Raw genomic sequence first — 26,160 nt, forward strand, 5'->3', positions numbered from 1 at the left:
TCTCACCTTTATCTTGTTTTTTCTGCTCATTGCTGATGTTTATTCTACCTCTTTCTGCTAGTTTCTGACCTCAAGTCTGCCTCTTTCTGCTCATTTCTCTCACCTTTATTATGCCTCTTACTGCTCGTTTCGGACCTGCATTTTGCCTCTTTCTGCTAGTGTCTCACCTTTATCATGCCTCTTTCTGCTGGTTTCTGAACTTTATTCTGCTTTTCTTCAGCTAGTTTCTGACCTTTACTTTGCCTCTTTATGCTCGTTTCAGACCTTTATTTTGCTTCTTTCTGATCTCTATTTTGCCTCTTCCTGCTAATGACTGACCTTTATTCTGCCTCTTTCTGCTCGTTGCTGACCTTTATTTTGCCTCTTTCTGGCCGTTTCTCACCTTTATCATCGTTCTTTCTGCTAGTTTCTGAGCTTTATTCTGCCTCTTTTGGCTCGCTTTTGACCTTTATTTTCCCTCTTTCTGCTCATTTCAGACCTTTATTTTGCTTCTTTCTGCTCGTTTGTGATCTCTATTTTGCCTCTTTCGGCTCATTGCTGACCTTTTTTCTGCCTCTTGCTGCTCAATTCTGACCTATATTTTGCCTTTCTGCCCGTTGCCGGCCTCTATTCTGCCTCTTTTTACTTGTGCATCACTTTTATCATGCCTCTTTCTGCTTGTTGTGGACCTTTCTTCTGTCTCTTTCTGCTCATTTCTCACCTTTATTTTGCCTCATCTTGCTCTTTGCTGATCTTTATTCTGCCTCATTTTTTTTTTTTGTCCTCATACTGCCAGTACTCTTATTCGGATTTCTCCTGTCTCTCCTTACCAACCAGTACCAGCCCTTGGAGGAGGCATGGGGAGAACAGAGCTTTCCGTCAAAGATATTACTGTTTCCGTTTCCAACTCCTGTTCACTTTGGGGGCTCTGGGATGTTACTAAGGAGGCCAGGACCAACAGTAAGCTTGGCTTAATCATAAGACTCTCTTGCCTTCTCCCTCCAATCTGTCAATGCAGACCAAATCCTAACTTTGCTTCTTTGATCACAGGCCATGTCAGATTCACTGGTACAAATAATGTTCTTTAAGCCTTTAGCAAAAGTAGGCGGAGATTCTGACTTCCATTTCCTACATATCTCTTGTCTTGCTAATATAATAACATAAAACATAAACTTTGTGCTAAATGCATTCAAGTGGTAATCATTCGCAAGACCAAAGAATATCAAATTGGTACTTACTTCTATTGGTGTCCCCAGCACTTCTTCCAAGTTACAAACCCCCAGCCAGTAGAGTTTGATTTCCGGACATTCCATAAAGATAGGCTTGTCATCTGCTGCGAGACACTTGTATCTTGGACAGTTATACACGTTACCTGTAACTTTCAATAACTTTTGTGGAGACCAGTATACTCTATAGGCGGTGTATAGATGATTTCTTTTAAGTGATGCTGGTTTTACCAACTCTTGTAACATAACAAACGAGTCAAACCAGAATTTATTAATGTCTTCTCTACTAAATTCTTTTCCCCAAAGATTCAAAATGTCACTCTCCAGATTGTCCTTTGCATCCACTAAGGCCCAATACCAGAAGGAGATTTCTTTTTTCCACTTGCCAGTTCTGGTTACTTGATCCCATTTTAAATTTTCCTCCTCCAGAGGCCAACTCTGTGATGCCCACCAAGAGGACATCTGATAATATTTAAACCTCGTCAGAGTTCCTCTAGTGAGATTATTAAGCACTTCCCAGCTGACTAGATTAAATTCCTTTTTTAGATCTCCCCATTTATATAGACTTCCTATTCTTAACGGCTGACTGAGTTGATCTTTCAGACACTCCGAAGTACCTGGGGAGTCCCAGATTGGGGCTTGTACTGCGTAATATGGTATCTTCATTTTCTTCCTGATATATACCCAAGTCTCTAAAGCAGCTCTTAGGATCTTTAGCCTTACTTTCTTGTAAAACTTCGGATCTCCATATTTGTAGAGAAAATGAGTCTGACCTTGTACCACATCTTTTAACATGGCCTCAAACACTAGTCCTAACGATGAGCCATCGGTCTTACTAGCCAACATTAGAAAGTTTTTAAAATGGAAGGCATAACAATAAGTTAGTAGGTCGGGTAGTGCCAACCCACCCCCAGTGAGCCCTTTTTAAAGTTTTTCCAAGCTATCCTTGGACCTTTCGTCACCCAAATAAAGCTTCCTATTTTACCTTGTAACTTCGCTATGTCTGCCTTTCTAAAAGAAAGTGGAATAGAATTATATAGGAAAGTAAATTTTGGTAAAATAATCATTTTCATGAGGTTTACTGTTCAATAGATATTTAGGGGGAGATTTGCCCATCGTGAAAGTAGACCCATTACCTACTTGCTCACTCTCTTCCAATTGACTATAGGGATATCTTCCAATTTCTGAGTGAGCTGTATCCCTAAGTATCTCATTTGATTTTGTACCCCCTGACTTCTCACCTCCTGATTCCATTCCATAATTTCATTTTTTTCCCTATTGATTTTATACCCTGAGACCTCGCCAAATCTCTACGCATACTCCATCAGCCTTGAAATTGCTTCTTGAGGATTTGTCATATATAAAAGTAAATCATCTGCATATAGTGCAATTTTGATTTCTAGCCTGCCAATTTTAAGGGGCAAAATTGAGGTGTCTGCTCTAAGCCAGCTAGCAAATGGCTTAATATATAGGTTGAACAGGAGTGGGGACATACCAATTTGTCAGTTCCCCATTTACCAGTACTTTTGCTTTAGGGCTAAGGTATAGGTTTTTCACCGTCCTTATTAGATTCTTTGGAAAGCCAAAACTTTTGAGGGTCTCTCACAGGTATGCCCAGTTTACCTGATCAAAAGCTTTGGCAGCATCTATTGCCACTACAGTTGTTGGGACATTTCTTGCTTCAGTCGAATCCATGGGCCCCATTACTTGAAAGGTTAGTTTGTTTAACTGCCTCCCTGGTATGAAGCCTCTTTGATCAGGATGGACTACCCCCTTTATTACCTTTGAGACCCGTGAAGCTACTATTCCTGAGAAAATCTTATAATCCGAGTTTAGTAAGGATATAGGTCTATAAGACTCAATCCTCTGAGGGTCTTTGTTCGGTTTTAGGATCAACGTGACTGGGGCCTCTGCCCATGAGCTAGGTGGATTTTCCCCATCTATATATATTTTATTGAACAAGGTTTTCAAAATTGGCACCACTTTATCCAAGATACTCAAATACACCTCTACTGGCAGCCCATCTGGGCCTGCGGCTTTTCCTCTTGCCATTTTTTTTACATTGTGCTAGTATTTCATCCTCGGTGATGCCTTGTGCCAAGAATGCCTTTTGTTCCTCAAATGGGGAAGTGTAATCTGTTTTAACCACTTCTGAATGTTTCCTTGTCCTGGCTCTATATCCTCTCTATATAATTCACTCATGAAGCTTTGAGCTTCCTCCCGGATTTCTTGGTCTGCTTGTATAGTTTCTCCCGACCCTCTTTTTATTAAGTTCTTAATCGTATTCCTTGCCCTATCTGCCTTAGCCTTCCCCGCCAACAGGGAACTACACTTCTCCCCATATTCGAAATGTTGGAGTTTGCTTACCTTCCATCTTTCTAAAAGCTTCTTATCCATCTTTGCCTGGAACTCAGCCTGCAAGCTCTCCAACTCTTTCTCTAACGTTGTGATTGTGCTTAGGCCCTCCATTGATGCAATCTATAATTCTTTCTTTTCCCTTAATTTCATTTATTTTCCTTGCCTCCTCTTGCTTAAAAGCTTTCCTTCTTCCCACGGTTATAGCCTTCATTATGCCTCTCAATTACGCCTTGACAGCCTCCCACACTATCTGATCCTGAGCGGTTCCCGAGTTATATTTAAAATACTCATCCGCCTTTTCCTCTAGATCGCTAGTCACTTCCTCGCTTAACAGCATCGTCCTATCTACTGTCCACCTTCTCTGTACCTCTTTTTGCTGCAGTATCAAATTCATAACAACTGCTGAGTGGTCTGATAGTATGGCGGGAATATGGTTTGTCATCTCAACCTCTGTTAATAGCTCTTGATCTATAAGAAAATAGTCAATTCGAAAGTGGTGCCTTTATTTCTTACTGTAGAACGTAAAATCTCTAGTTCTCCCATTCATACTTCGCCAGATATCGACCAAGTTAAACTCTCTCATCATATTTTTTAAGCTGGAAAATGTTTTAGGGTGACTATTATATTTTACTTTCGAGGTACGGTCTATTTCCTTATTTAAAACCAGGTTGAAATCACCACCCATTATGATAGGAGCTGTTGTTTCGAACATACTAGCTTCAAGTTTAAAGAGTGCACCTGGGTTATCCTCATTTGGTCCATAGTATACTGCACAGATCAGAGGCCTATCCTGTATAGTTATGGTAGCCACCATCCATCTCCCTGACTGGTCTGTCTCATGCTTGACTATTCTTATACCTGAATTGCATATTATAAGTAATGCTACTCCCCTTGTACTTCCTCTTTGCTCAGAGCAGAGGACCTCTTGAACCCATCTTACTTTGCTAAAACTCTGTTTACACTCTTGTGCTTCTAAGTGGGTTTCTTGTAAGAAGATTATGTGTGGTTCAGTACCCCTTAGGGACTCTATAACCCGAGACAACTTACTCTTCCCCCAAAGACTATTCACGTTCCAAGTTAATAGTTTAAATTAATTCGATTTATTCATTTTTAACTGAGTTCTCTCTCTAACCTCCTATCGTCTTCCAACATGGATCTAAAGCATGTATAAGGACTAATTTTTTTCTGTTTCCCCACTTGCTCCCCACACCCTTTGCTCCCCCCCAGGAAACCCTCCTAATTCTCCTTTGGTGGTTTGGAATCCTCCCCTTACATCATGAGGCATCAAAACAAAAGAAGAATTGAAGAAGAAGAAAAAAAAACATTGTCGTTTTTTTTTTTTGTATATCCGCTCTATTCTATATACACCCTATTATTTCTACCAACATTGGTCTATCTTTCTAGTCTTTCTGGTCTCTCTTTTTTTTTCTTCCCAAATCAAGCTTATGTCTACATCTGTGCAAGAAATATGTCAACTTCCTCTGAACTACTGATATTATGCATTTTATTTTGCCACATTATTTTAAGCATAGCTGGGAATTTAATTTGGACCTGGGCACCTCGCCTTCTCAATTCCCCCATTCTGGTCCCAAGTTCCCACTGCCTCTGGGCCATTCTTTTACAGAGATCTGATCTGATTTGGTAGCTAAAAGACTCATGTGCTAACAATGTTTCTTTCAAAGCTCTCCCCAATACTAGCTCCTTAACTGCGTACGTAAGAAAATTAATTAATATTTTCCTAGGAGCCTTTCTTGCGGGATTCAGCTTAAAAGGATCTCTGTGGACTCTCTGAATCTCCTTCTCTAGCTCTATGTCTGGTCTGTCCTTCAGGATTCCTTGTTTCAGCAATTTGCAAATAAAGGTCTTAATGTCCCCGCCTTCTACACCTTCCGGGACTTTAAGAACACTTAAGTTATTCTGCCTCGCCTGCATCTCTAGCCTCTGCATATCGTCTTGCAAGATTTTATTTTGCACCTTTAGTTCTTCTAGGTCCTTGGTATTCCCTGACACTCTCTCAGACAGGATCCTGACCTCAATCTCCAGAGCCCCAGTTCGCAAGGCAATGTCATCCAGCTTCTCTTCAAGGACTTCGCATTTATCATGTATACCTTTCTGATTGATCTCAGAGATCTCAAATTTTGAAAATATGTCTTCTCTTAGACTCTGGAACATAATTTCAAGCTGGCTCTTGCCTCCCTCTGCTCCTTGTATTAGATCTGTATTTTCCTCCTCCAAGGTACTGCTACTACCTTGTGGTGTGCTAACCCCCGAGACTGATGCCATTGAAGCAACTGAACTAACAGAAGGGGAAATAAGTGTGGTATGAAGGGGATTGGAGTGTCCAGATGCGTCCTGGCTCCCCGATTTATCATTACTTTGAACTCCCCCAGCTTCCCTCCCTGCTTCCTTCATCCGCTAGTAATGCATAACGATTTTCCAGTTGAACAGGGGCAGAATTTGTCTGGGCAGGGTTTATCTGGACATTTCTCCCCCCCCCCCCCTTTCGGACTGCAACCTGCTCCATTATTTTAAAGTAAGAAATTAGGGACGGGGCAGTTTTTAAATCGATGCTCGCGAAGCCTTGTCTTCACTCCGCTTTTGTCCCCCCCAGATTTTATTGCTTTTATCACTTTCTTCTTAGGTGTAACCAGTACCACTCTCTAGCCGCCTTTCTCTCTCCCGTAGTGATTTTACCCCCTCCGTTTTTAGCTTCAGGGTGGGACCTCAATTGATATCTGTTCCTTATCTGAAGAGCGGGGGCTCCTTTATTAATAGGTATAGTTTGAACCTCCTCTGCTCTTTCTATAGTTGCGGCACCTTCCCTTTCTCGCTCTTCCACCCTCTCCCTCACCTTACCTGACTTCAAAGTCATGCATGGGGAATCGCTTTCCATCGACCAGGCCTGTATTTCTTTGACTGCGTCTTACCCCCTCTGTCTGAGAGTCCGGGCTGACCTCACCGCTGCGTCTTCCTCAGCTCGTCACAGCTTTCTCCTCCAATCTCCCCGGCCAGCACACTGTTCTGCCGCTACCACTCTCGGCTTGGAAGCCGATCAATGCTGCAACTGACCTAGTCTTCCTCCAGAGGTCTGCCAGGCGTCTCCAGGTCCCGTGCTCCTCCACTACGTCCTGACCCATGTATCCGATAGAAGGGGTTTTCGGAATTCTGTCTCAACAGTACATTAATTTAAATCTTTAAATCTTCTCCGCTGATTTCATATTACTAGTGGGCTAATTCTTCCTTTAAAAACGGCTTGATTTTGGTTAATGCCTCACGCCGCGCCGGGAGCTCAACCGATCGGCGTCAGCCTGCCGCCATGTTTCCTCTGGACTGTATTCTGCCTCATTTCTGACCATTATTTCTCCTCTTTCTGCTCACTTGTGATATTTATTCTGTATCTTTCTGCTAGTTTGACCTCTATTCTCCCTCCTACTGCTTGTTTCACACCTTTATTTTGCCTCTTTCTGCTCGTTGCTGACTTTTTTCTACCTCTTTCTGCTCGTTTCCAAACTTTATTCTGCCTCTTTCTGCTTGCTGCTGATGTGTATTCTACCTCTTTCTGCTAATTTCTGACCTTTATTCTGCCTTTTGTTCTAATTTCTGACCTGTACTATGCATCTTTCTGCTTGTTTCTCACCTTTATTTGGCCTCTTTCAGCTCGTTTCTCACCATCATGCCTCTTTCTGCTTGTTGCTGACCTTTATTCTGCTTCTTTCTGCTCGCTTGTGATATTTAATCCACCTCTTTCTGCTCGTTTCTGACCTCTATTCTTTCTCCTACTGCTAGTTTCTCATCTTTATTTCGCCTCTTTCTGCTAGTTGCTGACCTTCATTATGCCTCTTTCTGCTCGTTTGATTTTTATTCTGCCTCTTTCTGCTCATTTCTTACTTTTATTTTGCCTCTTTCTGCTTGTACTGCACCCTTATTCTGCCTCTTTCTGTTCGTTTCTCACCTTTATCTTGTTTCTTGCTGCTCTTTGCTGAAGTTTATGCTACCTCTTTCTGCTAGTTTCTGAACTATATGTGGCCTCTTTGTGCTTGTTTGACCTCTATTCTGCCTCTTTCTGCTTGTTTCTCACCTCTACCATGCCTCTTTCAGCTCATTTCTGACCTTTATTTGGCATCTTTTTGCTCATTTCACACCTTTATTTTGCGTCTTTCTGCTCGTTTCTGACCTTTATTCTTCCTCTTTCTGCACATTTCTCACCTTTATCATGCCACTTTCTCGTAGTTTCCAACTTTTATTCTGCATCTTTCAGTTTGTTTCTGACCTTTATTTTACATCTTTCTGCTTGTGTCAGAACTTTATTTTGCTTCTTGCTGCTCATTTCTGATCTCTATTTTGCCTCTTTCTGCTCATTTCTGACCTTTATTCTTCCTCTTGCAGCTCGTTTCTGACCTTTATTTTGCCTCTTTCTGCTCGCTTGTGATATTTATTCTGCCTCTTTCTGCTCGTTTCTGACCTCTTCTCCCTCCTACTCTTGTTTCTCACCTTTATTCTGCCTCGTTCTGCTAGTTTCTGACCTTTATTCTCCCTCCTACTGCTCGTTTGTCAACTTTATTTTGCCTCTTTCTGCTTGTTGCTGACCTTTATTCTGCCTCTCTGACCTCTATTTTGCCTCTTTCTGCTCATTTCAACTTTTATTTTGCCTCTTTCTGCTAATTTCTGACCAATATTCTGTCTCTTTCTGCTCGTTTGAGACCTTTATTTTTCCTCTTTACTTGCCGTGGGAGGAGCCTCAAGGCCCCACTGGTTCCAGCTGGCTCCCCCACTCCTGCAGGAGCCGGCATTGCTCTCACAGACCGGAAGCTGCTAAACATGCAACTTCCTTTCTGTGAGAGCAATCCTTTCGTCTGTTTCCCTGACTCCTCGACAGCGGGCAGGGAAACAGACGAAAACTCTATTCTCAGCAAGCAGAAGTGTTTTCACAGCTACGCATGCTGACAGCAGAGTACATGTTTGTTCTGACTTGGCAGGAGCAAGTCAGAGCAAAAAGCTATGTCCTAGGAGAAGGCACCCACAGAAGGAGCCAGTCCTGGGGGTTTGGTGGAACCCAGGGCCATTACTTGCTCCAGGACGAGGGGGCAGCGCCGGCCCTGCCTTTGATCTGCACAGGCCGGACCTGGAGATGTGCTGGTCCCGGGGGCCGTATATGGCCGGCGGGGGCTGCAGGGCCATTACTTACTTCAGGACGAAGGGGCAGCGCGGGCCCTGCCTCTGACAAGGCTCGAAAAATCTGAAAAATTGTACTAGTCCTGCAGGTCTAGTACATTGAAAAATCTCCTCGACTAAACAGTAACCTACTTGACCTCCATCTCTGAAAGCGGAGCAAAAGTGACAAGATAACATGATTTAAAGGCATCTTTATTGCTCATTTGCTTTGTGAGCAATAAAAGGCCTTTAAATCTTATCTTGTCACATTTGCTCCATTTTCAAAGACGGAGGACAAAAGTTAGTATGTTTTCCTACTCGCCAGAAAGGGCGAGTAAGACCTAAAAATAGCTCGACCTCATAAAATTTACCTCGCAAATGCGAGCGGTCGAGTGGATTTGTCGAGCCCTGTCTGATCTGCACAGGCCGGCCCTGGAGAGGTGCTGGTCCATGGGGCCGAATATGGCCGGTTGGGGACACAACCCCCAACTTTTTTGAGTGATTTGGCCCTGGAGAGGTGGTGGTCCCCGGGGTGGGGCGGGTGGTGCGCGCCCCCCCCCATTCCTTTCATATTTAGCCCAAGAGAGGTGGTGGTTCCCGGGTCCCTTTTTGACCTTACCACCACATATATGGGGTCCGGGTAATCCTACCCTGCCCCCTTTTCTATATTGTTAGTGTTTTTTGTGAGACTCTGCTTAAGCAGAGTCCCAGGATGGCTGTCAACACTTCCCGGTTGAAGTGTTGGCAGCCAATGAGATGACAGCACGGGGAATGTCGGATCGGCGGGGGATCTGCACCCCCAGTTATACAAATATGGGTTTTGGTTAATATCTCTAAAACTACTGAACAGATTTACACCAAACTACCCAAAGGCACCACTCTGGACCAAGACCTAGCTTTCTGACAAATTTGGTGCAATTCCGTTTAATGGCTGTAGTCCTCTTCAAAAACCCTATAGGAATTAACATGGGGAAAACATGTGTTGGGACCCCCATTGTTCTTAGCACCCACTTCACTGATCACCAAAAAACTTTCCAGACAGTGACCATTACATTTTTTTGGAAACTTTCGTGAAGATTCATCAAGCAACACCAAAGATATAGGCAAATTCAAAAAACGCATTTCCTATGGAAACTAGGTACGAACTAGAGCAACCTATTGGCGACCGCCAGTATGTATGAGTGTGTCTCATATATATATATATATATATATATATATAAATAAATATAATCAACGTTCAAGTTGTTTTTTCCACAGATCCCAGTGTCCGTGTATTAGTGAGACTTCAATGTTCATAATCCTTGCAAATTTCAAAAAGGCATCATTACGTCCTTCTTTCCACTGACAGTCATGTTAAACCTTCATGGATTTTAGCAAGAAAGAATGCGCTCTTCGTGCCTCAAAAGGATTCATTCCACATAGGGCTGAGCAGCACAATTGCCTCGCATTACACTCCAGAACACTTCTCAACCTTACATTGTTACAATTTCTCCGTGTCAGTGCCTGTCCCTTCATATCACATGTTCTCTTTATATATATATATATATATATATATATATATATATATATATATATATATATATATATAAGCGAGAGAGAGAGAGAGAGAACATGTTGGGAGTGCATTTGCAATAGATTATTGTCAAAGTACTTGTTCTGGAAAGTGCTCTCTGATCCCCAACAAAGAAGACATAATAAAATCTAAAAGGGATTGACATTTTGCCTACGATGTGTCTGCACTCCGAGTCCTTCCTATGTATTCAAATTTGCTATATTTAAATCGAAAGGGCAGCTGACCCTTGTTCCTTGCCTAGGATTAAGACCCAGCTACGGTCGAAACGCGTAATGCTTTGTTGTTGGTTGTTCTTTCACGCTGTAGGAATATATATATATATATATATATATATATATATATATATATATATATATATATATATATATTACCTACTGGCGGTCGCCAGTAGGTAGTTATAGTTAGGACCACGTTTCCATAGGAAATCCGCAACATTCTATTTTGAATAACTTTGGCGCCGGTCGACGAAACCCTGCGAATTTTTCAAAATAGGTGGGGCGCTACGCTTCGCTCCTACCCTGAAAGTCTCGGGGGGATTCGTCAAGCGGGGGCTGAGATAAAAGGGGGGTCCCAAAACGCGTTTTTCCCATGCATTTTTCCATAGGACCTTTAGACAGGGCTACAGCCCGAACGGCTGAACAGAATTACTTGAAATTTGGCAGAGAGGTAGTCCTCAGGTCAAGGAAGTGCCTTTTGTAGGTTTGGTGTAAATCTGTTCAGTAGATTCTGAGAAAATAGCCTTTAAATCAATATATATATCTGAGCCAGCTTACGGTGCGCTTACGGTACGCTTACCGTACGCGTACGGTGGCGTGCGCGAGCGCGATTCTGATTGGCTCTTAGATCTTAGTAAACATTTGAATCGGCCGAAACCAGGAAGCGGCGGCCGCCATTTTCTCTCTCGCACTGAGAGTGATGATGAAAATACAAAGCACAAAAACATGTAAAGGGGCTGTTTAGACATCTCCCACACACATAGCCATGTTGAGGGAGTCCCCTAAGATCCCCCAAGGCCAAAAACGGAATTTATTTTTTTTCGCTAATTTCGCCGATTACGCTTACCGTACGCGTACGGTAAAAAATGATTAAAAAAAAAAATTATCCACACTCTCCCCACCCCGTGTGCAATTGGTGGCCGAAGTCCACCAATTGTGCATGGCTTATCACAGATAAGATAAACTATGATATTTAAAAAAAAAAAAAAAAAAATAATAATAATTATCCACACTCTGTCCACCCCGTGTGCAAATGGTGCCCGAAGGGCACCATTTGTGCATGGCTTATAAAAATTACGAAAAATTAAAATATTACCTTTCAAAACGAAGTGCATCATATGTCCTCTATGTGCGCACGGTGCGCGAAGCGCATCGTGCGTACATGGCCCATCTAGCGTAACGTGGGCACGCGGTGCGCGTAGCGCACCGCGTGCCCACCGTGCGTGCACGGCACTAACTGCGTAAAGTGGGCGCGCGGTGCGCAAAGCGCACCGCGTGCTTACTGTGCGCGCACGGTGCACGTAGCGCACCGTGCGCGCACGGAACGAACTGCGTTAAGTGGGCGCGCACGCCACGAATGGCGTAAAGTAACTTAGCATTTAAAAAACCGTACAAATTCACTGAAAAAACCATAGGTTTCACACACGTTATAGTTAGGAATTCGCATTTAAAAAACCTTGCAAATTCACTGAAAAAACCATAGGTTTCACACATGTTATAGTTAGCGGAAATTTTACTGATAAAAAACCAATGAAATTCCCCCGTTATAGTTAGTGCAGGCAACTATAACTCACGCGACCGCAATCTTCTGCTGATGACATATGTGTCTTTATGAAAAAAAAATATTTGTAATATATGTATAGCTAAAAATGTATGGAAGAAGACATGGGCAAATAAGTGTCTAAATACAGTATTAGCATCAGCAGAGTATTGCGGTCGCGTGAGTTATAGTTGCCTGCACTAACTATAACGGGGGAATTTCATTGGTTTTTTATCAGTAAAATTTCCGCTAACTATAACATGTGTGAAACCTATGGTTTTTTCAGTGAATATATATATATATACACACACACAAAGGACGTTGCACTCCGGAGTTCAAAATTCCAAATTAAGTCTCAACAACAGTCCACAGGGTTTAGAAATTAATTCAGGGCTTTAATCCGGCCCCTCCGCTTGCACCTGCCCGCACCCAAGAGAGGGGGAGAGAGGGGGGGAGAGAGAGAGAGAGAGAGAGAGAGAGAGAGAGAGAGAGAGAGAGAGGGGGGGGGAGAGAGAGGGGGAGGGAGAGAGAGAGAGAGAGAGGGGGAGAGAGAGAGAGAGAGAGAGAGAGAGAGAGAGAGAGCGAGAGAGAGAGAGAGAGAGAGAGAGAGAGAGAGAGAGTGTGTGTGTGTGTGTGTGTGTGTGTGTGTGTGTCCCATGTTAATTAAAGCATTTGCACATTAATTATTACAGTGTAAAAGTGATTTCAAGGTCATTAACAAACTACAGCAAAAAGAACACGTGAAAACAATGTTCCTGCCTCCTATATTGTATATAAGAATTACTTTACACATTGGAACAACACTCCTAATATTTAAAATATCCCGTGAGTGATTTTAACTTGCAGCACAAATTTAACCAGCAATCTGATCTGATTTTGAAGGAGGATCATCTTGATTCATTCAAGGCTTCAGCTCTTGTGAGTCACAGCCCCTCCCCACACTCAACAATATCAATAAAGTGTTTATTACAATCAGTGCATCTATACTGTCAAATCCATAGAGGATGTCACACAGTGTCATTTGGCACGAGTAAAAGGATTTTACTACAAAGTTTCCCCAGGTCCAGTTTGGCACTGCAGGATGAGGGTTCCAACAGAAAATCCATTGAAATTGCATTTAACATAGAAATCCTTGCAATGGAATAATTTAATATGGAATCAAGCTTAATTGATATTAAAAACTGATGCTACAGGTTTCCTCAATTTAAATTCGGATATTAATCCAACATTCAAGTCCTGTATGTTGGCTAGTTTACTCCTTCACATGAACGCAACATTTTAAACATTATCTTGTAACAAACTGAATTAATTTTCTTACTTTAATATTTGTGGCACAGCCGTGCTCCACAATGAAGATATCTGCGCCATCAGCTGCAAGACGAGTCATGGTGTATTTCAAATCATCAGAGGTAAAGCACGGTCCTGGAGTACAACTCAGCTTTAAAAAGAAATGCACGGGCACTTTGAGTAACACTCACAGGCAAAGAGAAATACATTCCCCATTGGTCAGAACAGAAATATTTTGGTCAGAACGACAATGACAAAACAGCAATTGTGGTTTATTGATTTAGATACGGTCAGACAATGAGTACTTGCTCCAGGGCAAGGTACATGATCTTGAATCTACGTCATAATAATCTTTGCTTAATTCATGCACACTGAATATCTCTGCCCACATGCAAGATCCTTGAACTTTTTTTTTCAAAAGGAAACTCTTTGGAAAACTGGGCAACACCTCTAAACACTAAACTACACCCATCTGAACTGGCAGGCATTTCCTCTAACTTTTATTTTTAAAAGCTCAAAATAACAGTACTTTAACCATGCTACAATACATTTTAACATAAGACATTTTCATTGTTTAGTCAGAGGAAAATCAGCTAGCAAGCTGGCTAGACAGGCAAACATGGCATTCAGGCTAGACTGAAAAATCTGGGATGCGTTTTTCAGACTTCAAGCTGACCTAGCTAAGCTGGAAGGCACAGCTCTAGGCAGTTGAACTCCCGTTCATCCTTAAGTAAGCATTAGCTCTAATGCAAACAACAGTTCGGTTTATCTGATCTCCTATTACCACGGGTGGGTGGAAGACTGCTCATAAATTCAGCATAGATTCCTATTGCTGAGAACCAGAGTTACAAGTAAGTAATTGTGTCTTCTCGGTCACAGGGCCTTTGCTGATATTCGGAACAGAGTAAAACAAGCTCTGCCTACATTTTTGTAATCAGAAATAGCGACTCTAAAGAGAAGAAAAAGTAGCAGTAGCTTTAGCAAATTGGTTATATAAGGAAACGTGTGCAACTTGTGCCTCCCGTCTTGGAGTCTGAATCTAGGCAAACGTTCTTTGTAAACGTATGTTCTGATCTCCGGTTTTATGATTTCGTATCTCTGCAACTCGTACATTTCGAAGTAAGACTGCAGTCACTGCCTTTCCTCTGGTTAAATCAGATTTAGGTTTACTACGCAGTGGCATATTTGCTTCTTGCTAGCATAACCACACTTGATGCTGTCCATCTAGATAAAGACTGTTGTTGTGGGCCCATAAATGACGATTCCAAAGAAGTAGGTTACTCACCCTGTAAGCATCTATTCATAGTGTGTAGTGCTGCAGATTCACATGCTATACACACTCCTGCCATCTAGTGTTGGTCTCAGACTTTAAAACTTTTCACAAAGAGCTCTTTTTATTGCTGACGTGAGGCGAGTCTCCTCATCTTTGAGAGAATGCGCATGTCCAAAGGCTCCATTGTTGGATTGCTTATTTTTTCCCTTGCCATGGTGGCTAGTGAAGATGGAATTATCGAAGATAGTTATTGGTGCTGATGAAGTCGCCTTCTTGTAGTAGTGGTATTAATTCCTGAAGTGTCACCATGTGAAAGTGTTCTGACAGATTGAGTGGTCACAGATCCAGTATTGGTTCTTTGTGTCCCATCTTTTTGGGGTATTAAAAAGTATAGAGAGTACACCACCTTACCTTGATGATCGTGGGTTATACGCTCTATGACACTTTTCAACAGAGATTTTACTTCTTCTTTGAGAAGGTGGTGATGCTGAGGGTTGAGTTTGTTTGCAAGGAGGAGTTTGGTGGGTGGAATTTGTGTTTGAGGCAGTATCCCTCACGGTTAACGGATAGCACCCATTGGTCTGTTATTTCTGGCCACAACTGGTGAAGTTGTTGTAGCCTTCCCCCAACAGGTGTTGTTAGGTGGAATGTGAGGTAAGTCATTGTTTGAAGGTGGAGGATCCCTTTGGGGGGAGTCCCTCTTTCTCTATCCCTCTATTTGAACCCTTCTTTATAAAATCCCTTGCCAGCTTGGTGGTGATACTGCTGCCGCTATTTTTGGTATGTTTGGGTGTCAGAGGTGCCCTTTTGGAAGCTCCTCTGTCCTGATACTTCAGAAAGGACTGCCAGCAAGGTGTAGCATATTGAAATGCCCCCATGGATAATGCAGTCTCTCTGTAATTTTTAATCTTTTCTAGTTGGGAGTCAAACTCTGGACCGAATAAATGTTTTCCATCAAAAGGAACATTGAGTAGGTGTTGTTGCACCTCCAGCTTGAACCCAGAGATGGGTAGTAGTCAGGCATTTCTTTGTAGAGGTATAGTATAATTTACTCCCCCCCCCCACAGCACTGTCAGCACTGTCTAAGGCGCAAAGTATGGTTGCATTGGAGATTTGTCTATCCTCTGCAACCAGATCCTCCTCCCTTTTCCTGTATTGGTCTGGGAGATGTTGCATTTGGTCTTCCAAATCGTACCAGGAAATCAGTTTCTTCTATTGTGGTATGGATTTGCACCTTGTGATATTCAACTGCGTGCTGAATGATACTATGATAAGAGGCGGTATCTTCCGGAGGTCATGCTTTCGCTGGTACTGGGACTTCAATGTTTGTGTCAGGCAATACTAGATCATATGCATCTCATGGGACTAGGCTTTGGGGAGGGTCTCCTTGTGAGTCATTGTCATGTGCGTAATGACTAGGGCTCTCTGTGTCGGCCCCTGCCGAGTGTATGGAAGATGACGACAAAGGCAGTGGAAATGGAGTAAAGTTAGTTGGCATAGGACTTGTGGCTTTATGCTCCATACTTTTCCTGTTTGGGAGAGGCTGTGCGGGTTCAGTCTCTTGCATTTCCTTTTATGAGCCTTTTCAGGCAAGTGTTCCTGTAAAATAGGTCGATTTTGTGCATGAGTTCATGCAGGTTTTCAAAAAATGTTTCCCTCTGACTCCGAAATTGTAAGTGTCTCTGTGTGTTTTGTCTTAGGACTCGCTTTGGATGTAGGAGGTCGACATTGAATCAGTCTATGCAGTTACCTTTTTTGGAGTCTAAGTGTGGCCTTGCTCCAAGACTTTTTTTTTTAATCAATGTGTGTTTTGGCTACTATACACTTGTTCGGCTCCAATGGCTTCGTCGGTGCCGAAGGGAGGCAGGGTATCGGGGTCTTGGCTGGTGCCATGGGCTGTGTAGGTATCAACTGCTTTGTGAGCATCGAATATTGCTGGGTGTCTTCTCTACGCCTGACCCATGGCTTGGGGACAGATCGAGTGTAGTCTCGTCCTGTCTCGGCTCCGAGGCGAGCTCTCTGTGTCGACCAAAACCGGAAGGTTGTGGCACACCCAAGCTATGTTGGGAGGACTGTGGGTTTACCTTCTTTTTGTGGGATGGGGCACATGGGTTTGGGTACTCACAGCCCTTGGTGTTGTCCTCATTGTGGGCCCGACCCTACTGCTGTCTGGTCTTGTGGTAGTTCCACTACTAACATGGCCGATTCCTCTTCATCTTGGCTGGACTCTTCGCAGGCGACGTACTCTGGACTGCATGAGGAAGTGCCCTCTTCTAGTATAACATCGCCTTCTTCCTTGTCACCTACCTGTTGGTGTTGTTCCTCATCTTGCAAGAATTCAGCTTGCGAAGCCATCTTCATGTTGAGGGATAGGCATCCGTCCTGTCTGGAGTGGAGGGTCTTTTTATTTTTTAATATTTTAATAGAGTCCAGGCTGTGCGATTCTGCTCTTTATGTTCCAGAGACAAACAGAGGTTACCGACTCTGCTCAACGGAGTACGCATATTTAGCTCCGCATTTAGGGCATTTCCGAAAAAGTCTATCCTTTTTCCCTTACTTCACCCGGAGCTAAAAATTCTCTGTGGATTCTAGAAGAGAGGTGTGGTGTTGAAGTCGGTTGGAAACCAGATGTCTGAAAACTTGGATCCGATTGCTGCCAATGACTAGGTGAAGTTGGTTTCAACGAGTAAAGGCCGCTACAAGCCCATGAGGTTTCCACATGCCACAAAGGCGTCGTAGATGAACGGAGCTCCAGCGCTATCAATCCGAACCTGATGATGAAAAAAAGCAATCTAACAATGGAGCCGTTGGACATGCGCATTCTCTCGAAGATGAGGAGACTGAACCTCATGTCAGAAATAAAAAGACTTTTTTGAGAAACACAAGTTGCAAAGTTTGAGCCCAAGACTAGATGGCAGGAGTATGCATGGCATGTGTGTCTGCAGTTTACACTTGCTACAAATATCTACATTCTTTAGTTTTCTATTGATAAAATCGTTAAGCTCGCTTCACGTCTAACACACGTAATTACTTCTCAGCTAGGAAGTTGAATAAGATAGACTGACAAAGATATAGGGTCTGATTTAGAGTCAGGAAGACAGAGGTAATGTCGGGATGGCTTGACCTCCACCATTCCGAGCGACCACCGCCCACCATATTTTGGGTTGTCCGCTAGCCCTGCTAACAACTCTATATGCTGACAGGAACCACTGTCATGGTGGTTTTTGACAATGTGGGAAATGTAGGACCGACGGCATCATCAGAGAGGAGAGATAACTGCCAAGTTTGTACTAAATTGGGGTGTGGCCAAGCCGGCGGCTAAGATGGCCGCTTGCTAGAGAAGCTTCGGAGATCGGCCAGGCCCATCGGCGATTTCCCCCTCACAATGTCAGCAATTCAGCACTGAGGTCGACGCAGTAGACGACGGAAGCGGCGCTGCATCAGATAATCCAGTCGCCGATCGCCAGTCTCCATTCCAGCCGGAGAAATATCGTTCCGTGAGCGGCAGGGGATCGGCCTGCGTCACCACACCCGGCGCCCTCGGCGAGCTGACATGGAAGAACATCCTGCGGACGGGCGGTAGTGAAATAATCTGTGGCGATCTGGTGAGTCGCGTCTGCACTGGTGGCAATACCCCCCACCCCCTATCTGCCTGCGCCCGCTATCAACTGCCTGGCCGTCGGCCCTGCCCCGTGGCACCAGCGTGCGAACGCCAGACATGGATGGGGACAGTGACCCCAAGCGGCAGCCATCGGGGGCTTGGGTGCTGGCCGGGTGCTGTTGCGGCCGAGGAGGGGGGAGGCGCATGCGGCAAGAGCCCGGCTGAGTGGAGCAGACTGACAACCTACACGGCTTCCCCAGTGTATGCAGGGCCCCGCCCAGACGACGTGGGTGCGCTCCGGGTGCTTTCGCCGGTAATTACAATGCACTCCTTCACTGCCCGCATAGCGCCATTGATTGAAGGCATCCAGCACGGCTAAGTCACCCGGTGCCCACACACGGAACATTTACGGCCGACCTGTCCAGCTGACCGCCACTCCTCCTCAGCAGCGTGTACAGCCCCCTGAGTGGATACCGCCATTTGCTCACCCTTGCTGCCACATTCAGCCTCTAACCGGCAGGCTACACGCTTGTACAGGCCTACCATCTTGAGAGCCTACAGTGTTTGAGGGACCAGCAGATGGTATTTGGTGACAGAGGTGCCTATAGACTATTGCCCAAGCCTGCCCCTCCTAGTCAGTAGTGCCATCGCTGCGGAATGGAACGAAGGAAACCTAGGCAAAGAACCCTTCCCTTTGAAAAAGTGGTTGAGGGAACATCGTCACACACCTCGGAGATGGTCCATAACGCGCATACCGCGGAACCCCCTGCACCCTCAGAGGCGTCAGTTGCCTCTCTGCTGCTTGAGATGAAGGCCAGATTTAGGGCACTGGACTCCCGCTTCGACACCCATGACAAGACCATCGCGTCTCTGGGTGCCAAAATACAGGTACATGATAGGCGCCTAGACGTGGCGGAAGCTCGCATATCCGACATAGAATATGGGACAGCCCAGTCCCTGAAGAGGCTGGAACGAACGGAACGCCTGCTCAAAGAAGTAGCCATCAAAAATGAGGACTTAGAAGCACGGGGGTGCCGCAACAACGTCCGCATCATGGGGGTTCCGGAGACGACATCTACCGGCCCGATGGACCTCTTTGTGGAGAAACTGCTCACAGACTTGTTTGGCAGCGAGGCCTAAACACACCTGGCTTTGTGGTTGAGAGAACCCACACATCACGGGGCCCCAGGCCTAACCCAGGCCTCCCCCCTTGACCCATCATAGCGCGACTCCTGAACTTTAGGGACTGAGACACTGCATTGCGACTGGCGAGGGAACGCGGTGTAGTTGATTGGCAAGGGTCAAAACTTTCCTTCTATTCAGACTTTACAACGATGGTCCAGGAGGCCCGCCGTAAGTTTCAGGGGGTGAAGGCTACGCTACGCAACCTTGGACTCAAATATGGCATGCTATACCCAGCGAGACTCAGAGTGGATGTTGGCGGCAGATCCCGAATATGCAACACTCCATCGGAAGCACAGGACTTTTGCCGTACACATAAGCAGCGGAGCACACAGAGCACGACGGAGGGAGCACTCGCTCCCCCACCTCACAGCAGCTCTGATGCAAGTGCAGAGCTCTTTTCGAACACTGGCACTGGGTGATGACTTTGATTGACCTTGCATTATCAACGTATTCAATAGGGGAAATTATTATGTTTTGTATTTTTCTAAGATATGACAATTGGCTGGATCGATCCCGTGCTGCCACCCCCTGTGGTGTATCCACTGAGTTGGTTCATTTTCATCTTGGGGCCCACTTCTTGGACCTCATTTGCTAACCCGGTGGTCCCTATGACACCCAGGAGGGAATGTTTGCTGAGGGATGGCCTCCTTGGGGTTGGAAGGCGGCTGGGTGGGGGGAGGGGAAGGGACTGTACGTTACATTTGTTGTTGTTCACACTTTAGATCAGCATTGCTAGCCAGGTTTCAGAAGCACTGTAGTTCTGACAGGAGAGTTCCTATCCCTTGCTTAGATGACACGGTCAGGTAATATACAGGGGCCCTCGGCCATCACCCTGATGTCCTGGAATGTCAGAGGCCTCAACGACACCCGCAAGAGGAGGCAGGTGCTTCATTATCTTCTCCGACACAGGGTCGACATAGCATATTTGCAAGAGACGCATCTCTCCCCCACGGACTCGGCTCTCTTTGGCACCAGCTGGGGCGCACATAGGTTCTTCGCTAATTATAGCAATTACGCTAGAGGCTCTGCAATATCCCCTTCAACCCTATAGACGTAACCCGAGACCCGGTGGGTAGGTATTTCATAGTCACGGGCACCCTGCATGGTCACAGGATCACCTTGGTCAATGTGTATGCTCCAAATGTAGATGCCCCGGAGATTTTCCACGAGCTAAACGCCCGGATCCCAAAACATGCACCTCATGCGCTGCTTTTGGGAGGGGACCTCAACTTGTTAATAGACCCCACGCTTGACAGCACTTCTAATGCACCCGACACTAAACCACGGGCGAGGCGGGCTCTGAGGGACCTCTGTGATCAATATACACTGATTGACGTGTGGCGACACTATAATCCCACCTCCACCAAATACACCCATCACTCTGGCCCACACGGCACGTGGACCAGGATTGACTATTGCCTGATCTTTCCCATAGTTACGGATTGGTTTGACTTCCACATTACGCTCCCTAGCACATATTCAGATCACTCCCCGATAGCTTTACATTTGAAACTTCCACGTCCGGAAGGGTATGAGAGACAATGGCGTTTCCCAAGCAGGGCCCTCCAAGATGACTTGTTCAAGGCAGAAGTGCACAACGCAATAGAGGACTATTTTGAGCTCAATACAGGCTCGGTGGACACCATGGCGGTATTATGGGAGGGCTTTAAGGCCGTCAGCGGGGTATGCATCTCCAAACAGGCGGGAGTACTTAGGGATCTCTGTAACACGATGGCCCGTATCGAACGAGATATAACCACATTAGACTCCCAAACATCGAACTCCCCTGACCCAGATGACCAGGCAAAGAGACTTGCCCTTTTGTCCGAATATAGAGATACGGCCGACCGGGAGATACTGTACCTAGGAAAATACCACACCGTATGGCGATGCGGAGAGGGGAAGCGGCCGGGAAGGGTGCTAGCGCAAATGCTGAGGCCACCTTACAGCAAAACTTACATTACTGAACTACACTCTACTACCGGTGCTACTCTTACCTCGACATCTCCTATTCGGTACGAGTTCTTGGACTATTATACCACGCTGTACTCTTTCAGGGAGGAACCTGACAGCACGGCCCAGACTGCATACCTAGATGAAATCGCGCTGGTGTATTTGGAAAAATGAATGTTAGACTTTATGGCAGAACCAAAATCAGTTGCAGATGTTACCCTGGACATAGATACCTTACGGGGCTCCACTGCTCCGGGGCTGGATGGTTTCACAGGTGACTTTTACAAGGAATTCAAGACCTCCTGGCCCCTCAGCTAATTGAGGTCTATGCGGAAGTGTTAGAGAAACAAATTCTCCCTCCCACACTGCGTGAAGCCGTAATAATACTTCTTCCAAAACCCGACAAAGATCACAAACAATGCGGCTCGTATCGGCCACTGTCTTATTAAATCTGGACTATAAAATCTTGGCGAAAGTACTCGCAAACAGACTGTCACAGCTGATGGAGTACATTATCTCCCCGGTACAATCTGGCTTTGTCCCACGCCGCTCGACATCCCTGAATCTCCGTACACTGCTTGCTGTGTTACACAGAATACAGCCTGAAGTTCCAGCGGCTGCAGTATTACTCGACGCAGAGAAAGCGTTCGATTCCCTGGAATGGCCTTTCCTCGTTGAAGTGATGCGGCGCATGGGACTGCCTTATGGCTTCATTGCCACGGTCTCCCTGCTTTATAGTAGCCCCTCGGCACACCTCCGTTTGAATGGCACCCTTTCCAGACCATTTCGGCTCTATCGAGGGACTAGGCAGGGCTGTCCCTTGTCCCTGCTCTTATTCATCCTTGCCATGGACCCACTAATCAGGCATTTTCAAGAGCGCCACTTACACAGAGGACTGCAGTTTAACACGGGCCCACTCCTGGCTTCTCTATATGTGGACGACACTATCCTCTACGTCTGGGAACCGCACCTCAACCTGTTGCCTCTCATCCGGGAAATCATCCTTTTTGGTAGAGTCTCGGGACTGGGCATAAACCGGCACAAGTCCATCATATTCCCGCTAACCGCGAGCACGGTCCAATGGGACTGCGAATTGCCCCTTGAGTGGTGCCACGATTCAGTGAAATATCTCGGAATACATATTCACCTTGACACCACTCACATCGTCCGCTTAAATTATGGACAGGCCTTCCAAAACCTAGAAGATCAGGTCGACAGATGGCTGAGATTGCCCTTGTCTATGGCAGGCCGGGTGGCTATATTGAAAATGGTGGTCCTTCCCAAATTTTTGTATCTCTTTAACAATATCCCAATACCCCTCGCAGAAGGCTTCTTTCGTACTTTGCAAACGCTCATGACCCGCCTGGTCTGGGGCGGGAAGAGGCCACGCGTTCTCTGGTCCACACTGACCTTACCGTATGACAGAGGCGAGTTCAATGTACCGGATTTCCAATTGTATTATTTGGTAGCGCAATGTCGCTATGCGTTCGCTTGCTTTCATCCAGACGCGCATATTCCTTTTCACAGGGTGAAGTAACATATGTGACCACTGTACAGACTGTTATCAAAACCTCTACTGTTATGAAACTGTCAGGAGCAATATGCTTTGTTTGAAAAGTGATTATTTGCAATGCTATGTAACTCATATTCTTTATTTGAAAACTTATAAAAAAAAAAAAAAAATGTTTGTACTACGTTTTTTATTTTTCAAAAACTAACTCCCAAAGCTGGAGTTTGCTCTTGGAAATTTATATTTTTAAAACAATTATGGCACCCACATCATAGAAGTTTTTTCCAACGGAGTGGGGGATCACTATATTATTTTTACCATCACCCACCACCAAAATATTCCTGGTGGAGAAAAAAACTAAAACCCTACCATCTACTCTAAATAGGGCAGGCTGCTTGTTGGCTTACCTTAGACGACCTCTACTCCTTTGGGCCTCATTTAGTGAGAAAGAGTGATTGCAGCTATTGAATGATTAACGCTGCGCAGGGCACTTAAACGTAGGTTCAAATAGAGGCTTTATATTGCTAAACCAAATTTAGCACCCAAGGAGCAGATGAACCTTTTAAAGACCTTCTAAGATATCTTTGATTAAAGCTATCCTGATGAATGATCTCTGTGATGGAAACGTTCTACAGATTGCAGCAGCCATTTTTATGAAAGAAATCTTTAGGGCAGAGTATGCCAAATATACAAAAAGTAAGGCATTACGGCATCCTCTTGATATGAGAAAGAGTTAACAGACTTCATGACATACCACAGGCAGAACCTTTTCCATTTACAGACTTTCAAATGATTGGTATGAGGGCGTTTTTCCACCTTACATATGTCCATACTGTCTTGCAGAAAGTTCAAATGGCTGTATTGGAGTAATTCAGCAGTCACAGAGGCAATTTCGGAAATGTCAGGTTGTGGTGCAGGATGTTGCCTGTGGCTGTGCACCATAAATAGGGTCTGCAATGCAGTCAAGTGTGGCTCCTAAAACAGGCGAGCCACCACTTTATGAGCCATTTAAGAGCAGTCAGATTCATTCCGACTTACTTCAGCTTCATGACTTTGTTTGATGATAATTTTCGAATCGAAGACAACAGTTTAGACCAATCAATCAAAAGAACAAATGATTTAGCCTAACATCGCTAATAGGGTGGGAAGCCAATTTAGCCCAACATGAAGGTTCCCAACAATGGCAGCAGGTACCCGCTGGAAGCACAATTTTACACATTCTCTAAAATCTCACATGCACCCACGTGGACAAATCTGAGTAATTAAACTATGATTATAACAACATATTGAACTTAAAGTCTAAATATATTTCTAAGAAATCAATTAATTTCAATAATACTTGTGTTCCACATAGTTTAAAAAAAATATGCTTCACATTACATTACAAATGTATACATTCAAATTGTAACATACTACATGGAAGTGACAGAGGATCCTTTCAGGCTATAATCTAATTCTCTTATATTCATCAGTGATCAGAACCACAGCTGTATTTCCCAGGTAACTTCCTGCTTTTCAAGGCTCTACTAATGTTATTTGGAACATCAAAGATGTTATGAAATATGGTTCATATACCTGAATAGTACAAAGTAAGATACCCAGTGGACTAAGGGAGAATTAATTCCAACACATCAGTAACATAAATCTCACTCCAGCACAGTTCCTCCGGATTATCTCGTTATTTATTAATAATTAAACTCTTGATTTGAAACCAGAGTTTCCTTAGATACTGAACCCTGTGTGAGCACATATTTGAATTTCTTGTACTTTGCATGAAGCCCCAGCGTTACCAGTACAGTCACAGTTGACTGAAAATCCTGGAATATCTCCTGCTATTACCATGTTTCTATGGTATGGATCAGTGCTTAGTCTGGAAAAAATAAATAAATAAGTACTAGGACCCAAAGTTTTGTACAGAAGACCCCAGCCAGAGCTATCGAATGTAAACGTGCTGAAGACCAAAGGCTGCGTATGGTAAATTCCACCACCTGATTCTTTCATCCACCACCTGATACTCCCTACCTCCTTATCTCACTCTTGTAGGTTATTTTTCATTTGTGCTTTCTCGCTTCGTCACTGTTTTTTTTATCTTTTTTCTTCTTCTGATTTTCCCCCTTTTATGGTTTTCTCTCTTGCTCAAGATAAAACTTTGTTGAGGACAAATAAACACTGGTGGTCTCCATTTGCCACCACCGGCTCAAATTAAGCACTTGTATGAATACACAAACACCCCCCCCCCCATACTCCCACTCCGATGAGCAACTACCAATAACATGTATTTTGGGAGCACTATTGGGGCCAACTTTAATCTTAAAGATAGCACTCGCGAATGAAAATGGTAATTTTTCACCCGGAATCCTACAAATTACCTGTTTCTGAGTAACTGATGTATGAAATAAGGTATTTTGAAAGGTATTTTGAAAGGTCTAAGGGACAGATCTCTTGCCCATGATGGGTCTGGGGAAAGACCGGATGTAAGGAAAATTTTCAGCAAAATATTCAGAATCCTTTGGGGCATTTGTTTGCAGGTTTAAGATTCAAAATGGGACTGAATTATTTCTTTGCTTTCATTTCCTGAATAAGTATCCAGAGCATCTAAGTTTGATCTTATGTATACTGTGAACTGTTTCCAAGACTTTTCTTTGGAGGGCTCTTCCTTCTTTCCTGAGATGTTCTAGGTGTGAATGGTAAAATTGCCCAGGTGGTACTGTCAGGGCAAAAAGGTATGAGTCTTAAAGAGTAGCCATGCTGCACAACAGAGAACCAACAATAGCCATTTGTGTGCAATGTCACTCTTTCATGTGCTCGGATATGCTTCAATATACTGGACTTGCTAACGGTGAAAGGGAAAATAGGAAGTCATTGTCTGGAGGCTTTCCAGGCTTCCCCCACTGAGGTTTGGTGGTGCTGTCCTCTTCCACTTGCACTGGAGCTGGCCGGGTGACTGCCACTGGCAGCAGTTTGAACCAGTCTGAGGAGTTTGTAGATCTGGCACTTGAGTAACTATACGTGAAAGAACTAGGACAGTTTTCTGAGTCAGCATGAAGAGTTGCAGTAATAGGCTGAATGGCAGTTGAGGCGGAGTGTATCAGAGTCTGAGGAGAGTCCGGTATAATGACGGTGTCCACTCTCTTTCTTATACTCTATGTGAAAAGTTAATCGGTGTGTTAGTTGAGATCGTCTGAAGAACGGACTCCTCTCTCACCAAAATCTTCAAAGAGGTCTTTTTTTATGATGAGTAAAACACCTGGCACTCTATGGTGTCGTGGATTATGGCGAGTACCACAACCCAATGGATCTAATCTTGAA

At 44.4% G+C, this 26,160-nt stretch overlaps 1 protein-coding gene across 12 annotated transcripts in view; it reads right to left on the reverse strand.

Annotated features, from left to right (window-relative positions):
• Nucleotides 1-26,160, reverse strand: part of BLTP1 (bridge-like lipid transfer protein family member 1) — a 1,988,102-nt gene that overhangs the window by 1,578,828 nt on the left and 383,114 nt on the right. For all 12 annotated transcript variants that reach the window (XM_085641559.1, XM_085641555.1, XM_085641564.1 and 9 more), the window contains one exon: nt 13,361-13,480. In XM_085641559.1, the coding sequence (XP_085497685.1) occupies nt 13,361-13,480 (120 nt within the window). The remainder of the gene's footprint in view (nt 1-13,360; nt 13,481-26,160) is intronic.

This window comes from Triturus cristatus, chromosome 2_2 (genome assembly GCF_964204655.1).
Source record: "Triturus cristatus chromosome 2_2, aTriCri1.1, whole genome shotgun sequence".
NCBI lineage: Eukaryota > Metazoa > Chordata > Amphibia > Caudata > Salamandridae > Triturus > Triturus cristatus.